Raw genomic sequence first — 17,564 nt, forward strand, 5'->3', positions numbered from 1 at the left:
GAGCCGTTGTGATGATATCACATATATATAAATCTATGTATGTATATATACGCATAACAACTACGACCGTGTATATGACGATATTACATAAGTCATAACAATGTCATTTTGTATTATTAACTATAATCTAATTCTTATTATGTAACTTTGAATTGCAAACTTTGACGATTATAGTACAACTTTATTATAACACCGTATTTATTATTCATACAAATTGAGTATTTTTTTTTTCATTTTTTTTCATCATACACGGCCCGTTTATTTGTCTACATGAAGGAATATCTTAGAAGAAAGTTGATCTGAAGTCAAAGATGTGTTACGTACATAACTGCGTACGCTTTCAAGAAGTTTGATTTGTGTTTGGTGGTTTGGTAAAGTTCCATCTCCATAGAGAAGGTCGGTGTAGTTGTAGTTAGATTGAATATTGATCCATTCTAATTTTTGACTTATTTGAAATATTACCATGCATAGAACAATAGATTTTCATTTACTCACATGATATTCATTGTTTTGTGTCATGCGTGTGTGGATGCATTCTATTTAGCGTTTGTTACTAAAACAATACTCTTACCAAAATATGAATGAACACTTTTGAAATAGTACCTTAGAGAAATACTAAGGAGACTTTTTTATTTTTATTTATTTTTTATTTTTTATTTTAGTGGACAGATTTTTTAATATATCTGGAATACGGGGTTCCGATTAATAATGACATGGGCATACCATCCATGTTCTAGGTACACTAAAAAGTCTCTCCTTAAAGCGGGATTCTCTGCCATCTCATAATTTAAAGCTAATTTCCATGGCAACATTATTAATTAAACATTATGTTAAAAAAATAAGATGACAGAGAGTTCATAGAAAGTCTTACTTTTAAGAGAATCTTTTTAGCATTTCTCTAGCATCTTAATATCGTTTTCATTGATTTGATTTATTCATCAATACAAATTTTAACCAATTAATTTCCTCAGAATATGAGATTATAAAGGAAAATTAGTAATTCACATCATTTTCACCCGTTGAGCACCCCTTCACGACTACTAAGATAATAAGGGATGATAATGTAGTGCTCAAGTGGATATTAATTTATCATGAACTTTGATAAAGCAGTGATCACTTGAGACTTGAGAGGGACAGTTTGATCATTGCCTGGCTAGGAGGGTTAGGGCAAATAAGTTAGGTTAATTTCCTCATTAGCTTGCTGCCCCGACGTCTGATAGAATACCACAAAGGGTTAATTAAATTAAATTTATCGTTTTCATTGATATCGTTTTAAGAGAATCTTTTAGCATTTCTTTAGTATCTCGTTTTCATTGATTTGATTAATTCATCAATACAATTTTTAACCAATTAATTTCCTCAGAATATGAGATTATAAAGGAAAATTAGTAATGCACATCATTTTCACCCGTTGCGCACCCCTTCAAGGTTACTAAGATAATAAGGGATGATAAAGTAGTGCTCAAGTGGATATTAATTTATCATGAACTTTGATAAAGCAGTGATCACTTGAGACTTGAGAGGGACAGTTTGATCATTGCCTGGCTAGGAGGGTTAGGGCAAATAAGTTAGGTTAATTTCCTCATTAGCTTGCTGCCCCGACGTCTGATAGAATACCACAAAGGGTTAATTAAATTAAACTTATTGGCTTATAGTTGTTAAATGCTAGCTGCAGCTAGATTATATACTTAATCATCATGTTTATAATGCAATACTATACGATGCAAAAAATAAAAATAAAAATAACAAAATTATAAATTGTGTTCAATTCAAAACAACTTCTTTGAAGAGGGAAAATTTATGAAATGATTTATTGAAAATGAAAATTGGAATAAAAGTTGTGTCTTTTGTGTTTTTCATGCAATATTATTAACATTCACTTTTGGACAATGCTAAGTTTTTAGATCATATTTTGTAGATTACATGATACAACGGTTGATAGCTGAATGTTTTATTTAATGATTTAAAATTTTAAGAAAGAAATCCAACCATCGTCATAACATGTGATTTACAAATGTAGTTTAAATGAATGGTCCCTCTAACATCGGTTGTCAGTTTTTATATATTTATTGAATTCAATTTAAATTACATTCCTACGCGTTTCTTTTTCCAACTTTTACTCAGCTAGATTGTATCCTTAATCATCATGTTTATCATGCAATACTACACGATGTAAAAAATAAAAATAACAAAATTATAAATTGTATTTGATTCAAGACAACTTTTTTGAAGAGGGAAAATTTATGAAATGACTTATTGAAAATGAAAATTTGTATAAAAGTTGTGTCTTTCGTCTTTTTCATGCAATATTATTAACATTCACTTTTGGATAATGCTAAGAAGATTATGTTTTTGGACCGCATTTTGTAGATTACATGATACGAGGATTGATAGCTGAATGTTTTCTTAATGATTTAAAATTTATGAAAAAAATCCAACTATCAATCGTCATAGCATGTGATTTACAAATGTAGTTTAAATGAATGATCCCCTAACATCGATCGTTAATTTTTATATATATTATTGAATTCAATTTAAATTACATTCCTACGCGTTTCTTTTTCCAATTTACTGAGTAAAGTCAAAAGAAATTAATCTTTTATTTACCAAAACTCCCTTAAAGTAAATTAAGTCGTCATTTGAATTTCAAATATTCTTGCCTTGCAAGTTTCTAGTGACAATATTAGGAAGGTAAATGAAGCAGTCGTTTCTTTCTGCTCCCAAATGACAACAATGCCCATTGACATTCATGAAACAATGTCCCCGCACCACACACCTATTTGTGACATCTCTGATGGATATGATTGTAATTCCATATTCATCTGCCGATCGAAGCTTCTTTCACACAGCCATTCAGTCGACCTAGTTCATTGACAATATCCCTCCCTACTCATCTGTTTGAAACACTCGTTTTAAAACAAAGATAAACATTAATTTTATCATTAGCATCATTTTAACATATGATACCTCAACCACCCCACATGGGGACCCACTTTTGAAAAAAATAAAAATCGATAAGTCAACTTATGAATATAAACAGAGTATCCTAATCATCTGATATACTGAGATGGAGACTCTTTCGTATATATCCAATTTGATCGTGAGTTGACAACACTAATACTTATTGATAAACTTGTTATAATATGAATGAACGACACAAAATACCACTTACAATATAGGTTGATTATAATACCACTCGGCCTAACAATGTATAATCATATTAAAAATTTCACTTAATAGATATTGAACTTGAGTGCATAAAGACAAGACACATTGTCTGCTAATTAACCTAATTTAAGCAAGCTCTCCACCTTTTACTCTATGATGACGCGTAGTTGGTGAGCATGGTCTTTTGGGGATAATGCATTGTCTTGGGGCCAATGTTCTAGAAGCTAAAATGTATTACAGGTCGACCAACCTTTTTTTCCACCCTAAAACCTCTTAATTAGGCTTGGGAATTTCTTGCATGACCTATTAATTTGACATAAAATGATATAAAATTAACAAGTTTTAAGTAAATTTGTAAACGAGTCGTGTCGTTATCAGGTTATTTGTTAAGAGTCCATTAACGAGTCAAGTCTTTATCTAGTCACCCATTAAAAATCCGATAAGAAAACGGGTATGACACGAAAAAAAACATGAACACAACCCATTTGTCAGGTCTAGACACTAGGCATGTCAATTTCTTGCATTACATGTTAACCCGACACAAAACTACCTTTAACGAATTAGGTTGTTATTGGATCACCTATTAAGAACTCGTTAAGATAATAAGTTTGACATGATACAGTCCGTAAAAATAACGAATATGACACGAACACAACAAAACAAAAGCCGTTTGCCTGGTCTACTCTCAACTACTACGAAGCCCCATCCCATTTGCATACCTAGTGTGAAATAGCTGGATTTTCTTTGTTTCTCTTGAGGATTTTTTCAACATCATAGCTGGATTGTTTTTGTTCTATTAGGACCTTTCTTCTTCAGCCGGTTTATTATTTATTTAGAGAAAAAAATAACAATAAGGGTAATTTGGCGCTAATGCTTTACACTTCATGATCCAGCCAAATGACAGAAAACAAACTTGTTATTATAAAAACATTAAGAAAAGTTCTTAATTGTGCTTTCCAATCCAACTTTCTAAAGCACATAAAAACAATTTCTGTTTTTTTTTTCTCTTTTTCTGTTCGTTTTACCCTCATACCAAAAAAGTCAAGGTCACGGAGGAAAACCGTGTTATTTTTGTCTAAGAGCCATGTGGACTAAGTACTCATCACCCCATGTTATAAAAATAATTACAGTATACCTAAAACCTTCATATATATATATATATATGGTGATGCAAAGAATGTGACAAAAAAACTGGTGATGCAAAGAATCTGACAAAAAAACACGGAAAAATTCAAAAGGGGTTTGATGGTTTGTTTGGCTTGGGAGGCAGTTGGGTTTTTTTTTGTTTGAAAATTAGGCCTTGTCTTCTCCTTTAAAGTCTCCCATATCATTTGTTCATTTCATCACATCTTTCTCCTCTCACATTTTGTAACCCAATTCTTTCATTCTTCCCAAAACCCTGAAGAAAACCTCACCAAAACAACAACAAGAAATCTGGGATTGATCCGGAATCATTTGGAAACGAAATAAGAAGGCGTTTGGAGCTCTAGTTTTCGGAAACATTTTCGTAAAATATGGTGGTCAAGAAGGTCGTCTCATGGAGGTCTTTTGTGCCGAACTGCTACAAAACTGAGGTTCCACCAAAAAAGAGCAGCAAGAAAGTGGTGGCAAAAGAAACCTCATCCCAAAGGATTTCACCATCTGATCTGAGCAATCCAAGCACAACATTGTCGGAAGATCTTTCGATATCTCTTGCAGGCTCTAATCTTCACGTCTTCACACTTGAGGAGCTGAAAGTGATCACACAAAGCTTCTCGCAAAGCAACTTTCTTGGAGAAGGCGGGTTCGGGCCGGTGCATAAAGGGTTCATTGATGACAAGCTTAGGCCTGGTTTGGCAGCGCAGCCGGTGGCGGTGAAACTCTTGGACTTGGATGGCACTCAGGGCCATAGGGAGTGGCTGGTGAGCAACTTTTGTTGAAAATTTCAAGACACTTTTCTCATTTTAATCACTTGGCTTTTCCATAAATCTTCTGTTTTTAATGATTTTTAATTTTTTTTCTGCAGACTGAGGTGATTTTTCTTGGGCAATTGAGACATCCACACCTTGTGAAGCTCATAGGCTATTGCTGTGAAGATGCACACAGACTTCTGGTTTATGAGTACATGCCGAGAGGCAGTTTAGAGAACCAGCTATTCAGAAGTATGTTTAATTTCTCTTCAAACTCTTCATTTTTCAAAGCTTTTAAATTTCTTTCTTCAGCAGATGTGCGTTAGGCCGGTTGATCATTACAATTTGTATGCCGCTTGCATATCAAATCCAATCTCTCCACTCTGATGATTAAAATAGTTTAAAATATCGCCTCATCTTGACACAAATTCATCCTTCAATTCCTAATGTCTATTTTCTTGTTGTGCAGGATATTCGATGTCCCTTCCATGGTCGTCAAGAATGAAAATTGCGCTTGGAGCAGCAAAAGGCCTTGCCTTCCTCCATGGAGCAGAGAAATCCGTCATATATCGTGATTTTAAAGCTTCAAACATCTTGTTGGACTCTGTAAGTATTACCCTCTTTTTTTCTTCCAGGACTAAATAATCCTGTCCATATTGCTAATCCTAATTTACTAAATGCTTATATTCCTATTCTTTTTTGTTTACAGGATTGTACTCCCAAGCTCTCTGATTTCGGATTAGCAAAAGACGGCCCAGAAGGAGATGAAACGCATGTTTCCACAAGAGTTATGGGCACACAAGGCTATGCTGCTCCTGAATACGTCATGACAGGTACTAATTAATCCAATCCAATCCAATCCGTCCGACCTAATGCAACTTAAAGGCTTAGTCAAGTTAATTTTGGATTAGTTTCTAATACTTGTGTTAATTTTCAGGCCACTTGACAGCAGCGAGTGATGCGTATAGCTTTGGAGTTGTACTATTGGAGCTTCTAACAGGAAGGAGATCTGTGGACAAAAACAGACCTCACAGAGAGCAAAACCTAGTAGAGTGGGCAAGGCCTAAGTTAAACGAACCCCGGAAACTCAGCCGGATCATGGACCCGAGACTCGAAGGCCAGTACTCCGAACATGGAGCTAGAAAAGCCGCTGCATTGGCCTTCGAATGTCTCAGCCACCGGGCGAAGCAAAGACCAAAAATGAGCGAAGTGGTCAAGACCTTAGAGCCACTCAAGGATTTTGAAGACGTCCCCCTTGCATTCGTGTACACAGCTCCATCTGAATCCGATAATTCGATTAAGGATGTAAAAGATGGTGATGCACAGAAGGATTTGAAGAAAAAAAACAACCACCATAACTACAAGCATCATCAGCTAAGATCACCAACCGAATCCGATAATTCGATTAAAGACGTAAAAGATGGTGACGCGGAGAACAACCACAATCACGACAAGCATGATCAAATAAGATCACCAAGGTCTCCACATTACTCGTCAGAAAATTATGCTGCAACAGAATCATAGAAATAATGGCTTGAAATCTCCTTTGCACCAAAGAGTCAAGGGAACATAGAGTAGTACTAAAATGCATATGTAAATCATATCTTGCATTCACACTTTAAAAATGTAAATAGAGATTTGTCAAAGTTGCCTTTGGCTGCATATGCTGTACAGCACCTGCAGACTCAAGTGCAACAAACTCTTGTCAGGGGAAATGTTAATTTTCTTGACTTTTTGGGCCATTCATTTTAGTTTTTCTTGAATTAATTTTTTCAAATTCAGAGACTTTTTTCTTCTTTTTGTTTTTCTTCTATTTGATTGTATATTGAATAGAGTTTTTTTTTTTAATGAACCAAAACACCTAATTCAAAAAGTGGGTTGTACAGTTAGATTATGATCCTAACCGTTCATGTTTTCGATTAATTAGCAAAACTCATAATAAAGTGGAAAATCACCATCAAATAAATGTAGAGGTAAGGGAAATGATACAATTAAGGACCGATTTATGTCATTTATGTTTTTGAAGCCCACAAAATAGGAACGGTCAGGATCAGCTTATTCGCATATCTGCAATTGATTTAACGTTTAGAATATATTAATTTCAAAACAATTAAATACAAATGAACAGTGTGAATCAGAATTGTTGGTGACATTGATTAGCATTTCTCACATTCCTTTTGTAAAAATATGGGATCCCATCAATGTAAATGTTGTTTAGCTAAAAAAATAACTAACAGAAGGTGGCTATGTGAGTCTGAGATTGGAAGCCAATTATTTGATGTTAGAACTCAGAAACACTGCAACTGATTTTCCTTGTCCACTGGCATGTGAACTCATATGGCATGATGCAACACCAAACCCTAGTGTATAATAAATAAAATAATAGGTTTGGTCATCTTAATAAGAAGGCTTAATTGGGTTAGTAGTCCATGTGATGATAAGGTAGTTGGAATGTAGTGAAATCTGTTAGGACTTAGACTCAAAATTGAAAGTTTCGTCAACTCTCCGTTAATATTGTTATCACGTAAGCCTCACATGCTAACAATTAATGGAATCCTGATACACCCCGACCCGAAATATCCACTGGACACTGAATCGAGTTGTGCTAGCCGACACCAGGAATGTGATAAAGTCATAGAGTGATGATGATGTGGAAAGTGCTACTAATTTAAACCTAAAGTAACTAATTCTAGAGTGCGCATGTGGGTAGTTTTGAACCCACATCACACAAGTGATGTCAAAACATAAGTAAAATGCAGTAAAAGTAGAGTAATAATTATACCGTTAGGAGTAGACTGCTAGTTATCAGTTTTTGTCAGAGGTCCTCGTCAACAGCATGAGCTCTACCGCTAAATCTTGGAGGGGCAAAAAAACAAGAATGAATTGGCCTGAAAAATAAAGTTTTATTTCCGACCACCCCTATCATCATGGGAACTAATAATCCAATTTGGCCTATTAACAAATACTAATGACAATGAACCATGCAATGTGCATAAGTTATTATTGAATTTTAGTTAACATTATTTTGTGCAAGTTCAGAAATCATTAGAAAAAAAATATAGAATCTAAATGGGCAGGCTACAAGAAAATGACAATGACAGCCTCTCAATAATTGCTGATCATTATTTTGGACTATAATTTATTTGGTCAATGGAAAACCTCAAATCAGACTTGCCCTCGTTCACATCCACCGGCCTGCCCTCATGTGCATGCCAAAGCTAAACTCTATCTCAGTTACGAGTGATTAGGTTGAACACATGTCTGTGGAATGACGCCGGGAAGTTCATGTTCTTCCACCATTTTTTGCCAATCTCCTCCAGCGATGTCAAGGATGATTTCGGCTCAGATTCTCTATTGATAGAATATTGGCTAAATGCTAATTGATCGAATGGTCATCTACGACGATCATTCTACTAGTGAATAGTTACGAAAAAATGTACCGATATATAAATTCTAAAGTTATCATGTCTTATAATGTCGGTTAATCAATTAGTAGTAGGCAAGAACAGATGTGCCCTCCACTATACTTGAGTCATGGGTTAATGTAAAGTATTATTTGTAATAGCTAAGCTAGAAAACGCCATGTCGTTAATAAGGTTGGGCCTTGTATTGGGCCCATTTTACACAAAATTGTGGCCTCTTGTGCATTCTTGTTGGGCCTAAAATTACTTAAGAGCAAGTTCACCCCTAAGGACTTTGCGTTAGCACCCAGCGCATTTATCTACTCAAGTGAACAGTAATAGACTGGAGTGAACAGTAATAGGCCAAGACATCTCCACCCCTAAAAAAAATGCGCTGGCACCCAACGCATTTATTTGGTGTGTGTTTTTTTTTTTAAGTTTATTTCGGATAAAATTTTTAACCAATTTCAGATAAAATTTCAAATAAACTTAAAAAAAATACACACTAAAATAAAATTACATACTCATCAAATAAACTTAAAAAAAACACACTAAATAAATGTGGTGTAAGGTGTAAGATGAGGGTTAGATATTTATAGAAAAAAAAATAACTTTTTTTAAAATTTTACTCTATTTTTAAAAAAAAATTCTGTATTTTTTTATATTTTTAATTAATTTTAATGTAGTTAATTAATCTGAACCGTTGGATTTAAAAAATATTTAAATCCAAGAGCCTAGGATCGGCCACATGGCCATGCGCCAGCAAATGGCCCGGCTTCTTGGTCAGCCTGTTTTGTGCTGGCCCAGAGACCAGCATGGGCTGGGTGCCAGGCTGTTGCGAAGGCTGGAGGACATGGACTGGGTGCTGGGCTGCTATTTGGACTGAGTGCTGGGCAAAGTCCACTCCGGTGGACTTGCTCTAAGAAAACATGTAGCAGACTTATTAATTATAGCATGTTTGGAAGTGCTTTTAAAATGACTAAAATCATTTTTGACGAAAGTATCTTTGGTACCTATTCTTGGTAAAAATGCAAATAATCTTGGAAAAATACTTGAAATGGTTTTTATAAGAATCAACTAACTGATACTTCTTAAAAAATACACTTGACGAACACTTCCAAACATGAATTAATTCTCTCCAATATTACCAAAATAAAAAAATAAAAGTAGGAAATCACTAACCTTTTGGCGGTGTTGTGGGCTTGTAGCTGTTTTTTAGTTGTGATGGGAATAAGAATGGTACACCACGTATTTTTATGTAAGTGGTGGAAAATTTTAATTTTTAAGTTATTAACCTTTTAACACACATAACCAACCATTTACATAGAGACACGTGGTGTACCGCCTTGTGTGACGGTCACACTGAAAAATCTCTCGATATTTCTGTTGACTTCCACTAAGTCCATTACCCATTTTCTAATTATTTGATGATTATTCTTGTACCAAGTTGCCGACATGAACAATTCATTTTTCAATAAAAAAAAAGGGTGTAATATCTACACATCCTATTTTACTTCTTACACATCTTTTTAATTTTCGATCGTTGGATCAGATAAATTGAAGAAGATCAGCGAACAGAAATTATCAAGGGATGTGTGAGAAGGGGTGTGTGGATACACCCCTTAAAAAAAGAAGTTTTAACGAAACACTCAAGGTACTGTTCACTTTTAACGAAAAACCACAATTTTACTTTTCCCTGACACTATTAACTACACTTTTATTTGTCATTTTTCATTAAAACTTTTTTTTTTTTTACTTTTTGTTAGTTTTCCTTAAAAAGAAATCCACTAATAGGTAGTTTTCTTTATCTGTGTCTAACTAACAAACACAATGGCAAAGACAACGACGTCGTTATGTGAAAGAAAAATTAGACGAGTCACCAAATGATCCAGCTCTGCAACTTCCTCGCCAACCCAACATATACAAATCTTCATGATTTGCTTACATGAATGCAGATCATCTAATCTAAATGCAGACATTCAGGTGGGAACAAAACCCATCATCTGATCTAAATGCATCATAAACTTGTAGCCATTGAATTGTGGTATAAGGATAAGATAAGGGTTTTTAAATCTGAAAATATAACTTTAGCCCATAAAACTTAATTTTCTCTACATAAAACCCGACATAAGTTTTTTACTTGAATAAAACTCATTGACTAGATTCCACATCAGCAAATTCATTAATTATGTTTGACTTCACACATTTACAAATTTTGAATGCCTAAAATACCCCTATTTGAATTTGTTTTTTTTTTTTTGATAAACCCTATTTGGATGTTTGATGTATATAATTAATACCATGCAGGTTGTAAGGAAGAATTAATGATATTAAAAAAAAACATTAATGTTATAAATTCATTGCCTAATATAATAATAACATAAGACATGTTTAATATATGTTATTATACGGAAAAGGATTCGCACCGCATCCTTTTCTTGGGGATCATAGGGATCCCGTAATCGCGACCGTTCATCGTGCAGTGAGAAATCATTTCAAAATTTAAAATTTAAATTAAATATAAATAGTATCTAACGAAAACTGACTACACGATGTACAATGAATGATCACGATCTCGGGGTCTCTAGGATCCCCAGAAAAAGGATCCGTCGAGAATCATTTTCCTTGTTATACATGCTTAATTAAGTCAATAATTACATATTAATCTACTTAAATTATTTCACACACACACACACACACACATATATATCATTAAATTATTTCACACACACACATACACACAAGGGCGGATCTATATAGGGACCGGGGTGGTCCTGGGACCCTCTGAAGACCGGGAGATCGCTTGTGAAGTACCATGGAGGACCACCCTAAACTTTAGATGGAGCTCTATAGACTGGATGGCATGAATCATTGTGAAAAAATAAAAATTAGTATCCTAGTAGGTATATCGACAACTGAACTGGGTTTTCTTCGCCAAGAGTTTGAATATTTAGTTGCAAAATCGGCTCGGTAAAGTGAATGAATAAGATCGATTGTGTCCGTACGTCTGTCTTTTATGGAAACGATGTCGTTTTGCCTTTTTTTTTCCTTCTTATCTCTTTTTTCTAGTTGGACCCACTATCTTCTCTGTAAATATTTTTTATCCCATTCTGCCATTTGGCCCTTTTTTATATCCCTACAATTTATTGAAAGCTAAACATAATTGTAACCTTTTAAATTAGGGTTACTTTCTGTTTACTACCCCTGAAGTTTTGTAATTTTCAACATTTGGTACATGAAATTTTGTTCATCCTAGAGTCATACCTCAAGTCTTCAATTTGGGATAGTTTCATACCTCCGTTAAGTTTTCCGTTAGAACTTCTGTTAACTGATTATGTGGCGACCGCGTGGACAATGAATGGGCGCCACGTGGATATTAAAAAATAATAAAAATGAATTAATAAAATAATAAAAACTAAAAAAATTTAAAAATAAAAAATAAAACTTTGTCTTCCTCCTCCCTCTTTCCCCGCACCCTCCTACCCCAAAACCATGTCTAGAATTAAAAGCAGTACCGAAGACGAAAAAGCATTAGGAACAATCCCATTGCTCTGCATCTTCCTGAAAATCCTCTTAGCATCTTCGAACTTCTGTGCTTTGCAAAACCCATCAACCACAACAGTGTATATAACAACCTCAGGAATAGTACCCTTTTCGCGCATCGACCCAAAAAGCTTTATGGCTTCCTGGACCAGCGCATCTTTGCATAGCTCGTCAGGTAGGGGTGGGTTCGGTTCAAATCGGTTCGGTTTTTAATTTCGGTTCGGTTCAATTTTTTTTCGGTTCGGTTCAATTTTTTTTCGGTTCGGTTTCGGTTTTTTTTCGGTTCGGTTTCGGTTTTTTTTCAAAAATTGAAAAAAATTGAAATCTTAAATTTTAATATATCCAACACAATCATAACATAAATATTCCGACTAGACTTAAAGATAATGAAAATAAACATTTAAAGTTCAACTACAATTATAACATAAAGGTTTTTTTAACATTCTAGAATATACTATTTATTTTGATTATTGTCTAGGTAACAATTTTTGATATTTTCTTTATCTTTGTGGTCCGAATTTTTTTTATCCATATATGTGGTTACATAATATAATTTCTACATTCTGTGTTCAGCTTCTACCACCAGCAAATTTTGAAAAGGTGTTCATCAATATTTTTGAATATATTGATATACTTTTCAAAATTGTTAGGCCACGGAAGCTACTATACTTGGCCATAGGTGAGAGCCATAGGTGAGAAAGTTTGAATTTTATTTTTGATATTGTAGTGTTTAATAAACTCATGAGACTTTTATACGATGTTTGCTTTCCTTAATCAACTGCAGTGCAATTGTGATATGTGTTCTTATATATGTGTTGCACTTAATGATATAAACTAGAAATATTGCTTGTAATGGTATAAGTTCTAATTTTTGTTGTAGATGGAGAAGCTGAGAAGACAATTTGAATTGGAAAGCAAACAAGTCCTACCAAAGCAGCAGTCTGAAGTATCATATTCTAATATAATAAAATCAAATAATTAAATAAATAAAATTAAAAAAATATTAATTTAATTATTTCGGTTCGGTTCGGTTTGATTAGGTTTCTAAACCACCAAAACCGAACTGAACCAAAAGAGTTCGGTTCAGTTTGATTTTTTTCAATTCGGTTCAATTTTTTCATTCGGTTCGGTTTTTTCGATTTCGGTTCGGTTCGGTTTTTAGTTTTTTGAACCCACCCCTACCGTCAGGCATTGCCACCGCATTCGGAATCAGACCCGTCTCCTTCATCTTCATGAATATCTGGTCCGCTTCTTCCGAAACATGTGGCTGCTCGGGAACTTCCTGAGGCTCCTCCTTATTTGACATGTCGAGTCCCAGCTTCAGCTTTCCAGCACCGTCAAGAGCTCCATTGTGTTGCACATCAAATCCTCAGAACCACAAAACCTCGCCGCAGGCAAAACCGAAGACGGAAAAGCAGCATCGTCAGGAGTGATTCCGGCTCCGACATTAAGAGGAGCAGTGGAAAAGAATGGAAGAGTGAGAACGGGAGGATACGACGTCGTTGGTGGGTCTGTGTGTTCGATCTGGACCTCCGATAGACGCCTCAGAACGCAATTTTTCAGAACTAACGGTGGTGGGTTTGGGTGTTCGATTTGGACCTCCTATCGACGACTCTGAACAGACTCAGTACCGAGTCAGCGTTGTGGGTGGATGTGGGTTCGAACTGAAGCTTCATGGAAGTGACAAAACTCATAATTTTTTGAGGTAACAGGCTGTAAAATTTTTTTTTTTTTTTTTTATAAATTTTTTTAGTTTTTTTATTTTTTTTTATTTTTTAATATCCACGTGACACCCAGTCATTGTCCACGTGGGCATCACGTCATCAGTTAACAGAAGCTCTAACGGAAAACTTAACGAATGTATGAAATTGTCCCAAATTTAAGACTTGAGATATGACTCTGGGATGAAAAAAACTTCATGTACCATATGTTGAAAATCACGAAACTTCAAGGTAGTAAACAGAGATTAACCCTTTAAATTAATAGCCTTCACCTCATAATTATTAATATCTTATAAGAAATAAAACCTTTTAATTTACTAGTATTCTTAAAAAAAAAAAACTTTTCAATTTACTAGTTCTCAAGAAAATTGACACTAAATATTGTAGTAAGGCTTTTAATCTTTAAAAGACAAAACAAGGTTGCCCATATACACACAAAGTGCTCAACGAAGTGTTCATTTAAAAAATAGAGAAAAAATTTTACCTGCTACACACTATTTCCGTCTACAAAATCTTTAAATCTTTTATATTAGGACCACCCGAGATTGGAATCCTGCATCCGCCACTACACACACACACACACACACACATATATATATGCCTGATATATGTAAAATTCAAGCAAAATAATTTACCTAAAAAAAAACATTTGATTCAAATAGTGCACCTACTATTAAAGATTACTTAAAAAAAAAATTTACCCAATATATGTAAAATACATGAAAAATAATTTACCTACATAATAACAAACCAATATATGCAAAATACAAACAAAATAATTTACCTACATAATAAAAAAATATTTATTTAATTTAATACTAATTTGCCTATTATATATACATAATGATAAAATGTGCCAAATATATAAATATATATATGATATTTATACATACAAAATAAAATGCCTACATAACAAAAGAATGCTATTTTATTCAAAATTAATTTTGTCACATCCCGGCCCGGGGCGGATCACTTCCTAGGCCCGCTCCACCACCGTAGCACGATATTGTCAGCTTTGGGCCCCGACTACGCCCTCACAGTTTTGTTTTTGGGAACTCACGAGCAACTTCCCAGTGGGTCTCCGGTTGATTCCTTATTTCACCTGTTATATTGATGCATCCATATTCTGTTTTTGACATTATGGCATGGCATACTTTCTGGTTTTGATAAAGATTGATGATTTGAGATATTTGAAGGTATATGCTATTATGTTATTTTCTGGGAAAGTATACAGGTTTTACAGTGAGGGGTTAGAAATGTTTTAAATAAAATATTTTTGAAAAACTTTGTTTTACTGACCCACTCAACTTTGTTTTGCGCCATTCCAGGTTCTAGTTAGCAGAGCTTTGGTGGCCACGAGGAATCCAACGGTGTTTTGACAGAATTCACAAAAGTAGGACTCACCCTCAGGTGTTTCATCTTAGTAATTGTATTTTTAAAGCTTCCGAATTGTGTAAATGGTTACGTCACTCTCACGTGACGGCCATTATGCCTTCCTTCGGGACGGGGTGTGTCAGTTGGTATCAGGAGGGCATGCTGGCCGTCACATGAGAGTGACGTAACCATTTACACAGTTCGGATGCTTTAAAGATACAATTACTAAGATATAACACCCGAGGGTGAATCCTACTTTTGTGAATTCTGTCAGAACACCGTTGGATTCCTCGTGGCCACCACATCTTTGCTATCTAGAACCTGGAGGGGCGCAAAACAAAGTTGAGTGGGTCAGTAAAACAAAGTTTTTCGAAAACATTTCATTTAAAACATTTATAACCCCTTGCTGTAAAACCTGTATACTTTCCTAGAAAATAACATAATAGCATATACCTTCAAATATATCAAATCATCAATCTTTATCAAAACCAGAAAGTATGCCATGTCATAATGTCAAAAACAGAATATGGATGCATCAATATAACAGGTGAAATAAGGAATCAACCGGAAACCCTGCAGTTAGTCTTGTACGGTTAATTCTATAGCTCAATATCTAATCCAACTGGAGTCACTACGGTGACCTATACGGCGCTACTCTGCACATAAGTCGGAACTACCTAAAGTAGTCTGTACGACAAGAATGGTGTAATAATACGCTCTAGTGCTTCTCTCATCAATCATCTGTGCACATAATCTAAGGCCACCTACCAATCTAAGGCCATCTAGTGGTCTGTACGACTAGCATGTCGGAACCCTCTATCGGTCTGTACGACATGCACCTACTTGGATCCAAGGTAAGCGTGCGGTGCGGTGAATAATATAAGCACTAACACCAGGGGTGTAGGTTATGAGCTCTCAACACAATTCACATCATCAATGATTCACATGAATAACATAAAACTCACCTGATACTCACTTGTGCGTCCACAGCACCAATTCACATATATATATGCATCAATTATCAATTCATATATCTCATGATATGCATGCATGACATTTTAAAACATACTTCATTTAAATTCAATTTCTGGGAAAAATCGATTGTATATAGGTAAATACAGAAAATAACTGCCCACTCACCTAGAATTCGCCCAACAACTGCCTAGCATAACACATCAAGGCGTCATGACGATCGGCGCCTAGAACAATAATCAAATCCAACCTCAGAAATCATATTGATAGAATATATAACTTATATAAAACACGTCACTACATAGTTCGATCCGGAAGATCTGCAACTCAGATTTCAAATCCATAACTTCCAAAGGTCCACAATATACTTCTAGGACAACATCCTAAAATTTCATTACCATCCAACAGTCGGATCTCCGTCAACTTGATTCTAGTATCGGGGTGTGTCAAATTTACTTACAAAGTAAAGCAAGGTTATTTGATTCGAAGTTAATTTACCTATTATTTGGATATATCTTATAATAATAAAATGTGTCAAATATATGTAATAATATATGAAAATAAGTTACCTACAAAACAAAGGAATGTTATTTGATTCAATATTAATTTACCTACAAAATATATATTATTTACTATTCATAAATTTACATATAGGTTCATTAATTACATACAATATTTTTTAACATAATGTTATTACTGTGCATATATATATTTGAGTGTATAGTAGTACATATTGGTAAATTACATATTATTGAATATATAGTAGTACTATATTATTTTAACGTGTGTATGTGCATATATATATATATGTTAGGGGTAATAGTATGTGCAATAATTATTCGTTCATTATAATTAAGGTGAGTAATAACATTTATTGATTTGATTTGAATATTGTGGCACAAGTTGTAAATAATTTGTAATAATAGGTCAATTACTTTTTTACTTGACAATCTTTTCCAAATTTGGGTTTTATTTAGATGTTTAGAATTATGTGGGTTTTTATCTAAGAAATAAGAGTTGCAAAAATCTATATTTAAAGAACCCTTTTTAAATAGTTGGAAATTTTGATGCAGAACTAGGTGATGGATCCTAACCCTTATCATCCATGGAATGCCTAGCTAAAACCTGTTTACCAGAAACTTAGTAATTCGTAAAAGCTGCATAAACCCTAGCTTGCTAGTCATTTCTAACCTAGATCGAGGTAAAGTGTAACAAGTTCATACCTACTAAACCTTAGTTTGTTATATATTCATGCTTTTTGTTCAGTAACATGCTATCCAAAGCTGTATGCAGCAAGGGGGCCTATATATGTGTTTGTCAGGTGGCAAGTCTTTTTCTTCCACCCATCGCTCTCAATCACTGTATGCAGCTCTTACTCTTCGATGAGCTGTGGTTGTTTCGCTTGTTCAGTAGTCAAGTCTCCGTGTTCCGGCTATATGTGTGGCATTAAATTGACGATCCAATCGACAAAAAAATAAAGGACAATCCAAAAACTT

The 17,564-nt window shown here is 34.5% G+C and overlaps 1 protein-coding gene across 1 annotated transcript; it reads left to right on the forward strand.

Moving 5' to 3' along the window:
* Nucleotides 1–4,277: 4,277 nt before the first annotated feature.
* Nucleotides 4,278–6,799, forward strand: LOC114819647 (serine/threonine-protein kinase RIPK-like). Its single transcript, XM_029089029.2, has 5 exons — nt 4,278–5,069; nt 5,174–5,309; nt 5,527–5,663; nt 5,767–5,890; nt 5,995–6,799. Exons 1-5 carry the CDS (start codon nt 4,683–4,685, stop codon nt 6,579–6,581), a joined length of 1,371 nt encoding a protein of 456 aa, XP_028944862.1. The 5' UTR covers nt 4,278–4,682; the 3' UTR covers nt 6,582–6,799.
* Nucleotides 6,800–17,564: the final 10,765 nt, after the last annotated feature.

The sequence above is a fragment of the Malus domestica genome, chromosome 02 (genome assembly GCF_042453785.1).
Source record: "Malus domestica chromosome 02, GDT2T_hap1".
NCBI classification, from domain to species: Eukaryota; Viridiplantae; Streptophyta; class Magnoliopsida; order Rosales; family Rosaceae; genus Malus; species Malus domestica.

Bases quoted from the DNA above. Each gene is read 5' to 3' on its own strand.
- LOC114819647 (XM_029089029.2), top strand. From the start codon at position 4,683: ATGGTGGTCAAGAAGGTCGTCTCATGGAGGTCTTTTGTGCCGAACTGC. The intron at 5,070-5,173 runs GTGAGCAACTTT...TTTTTTCTGCAG, and splicing joins AGGGCCATAGGGAGTGGCTG to ACTGAGGTGATTTTTCTTGG. The intron at 5,664-5,766 runs GTAAGTATTACC...TTTTGTTTACAG, and splicing joins CAAACATCTTGTTGGACTCT to GATTGTACTCCCAAGCTCTC.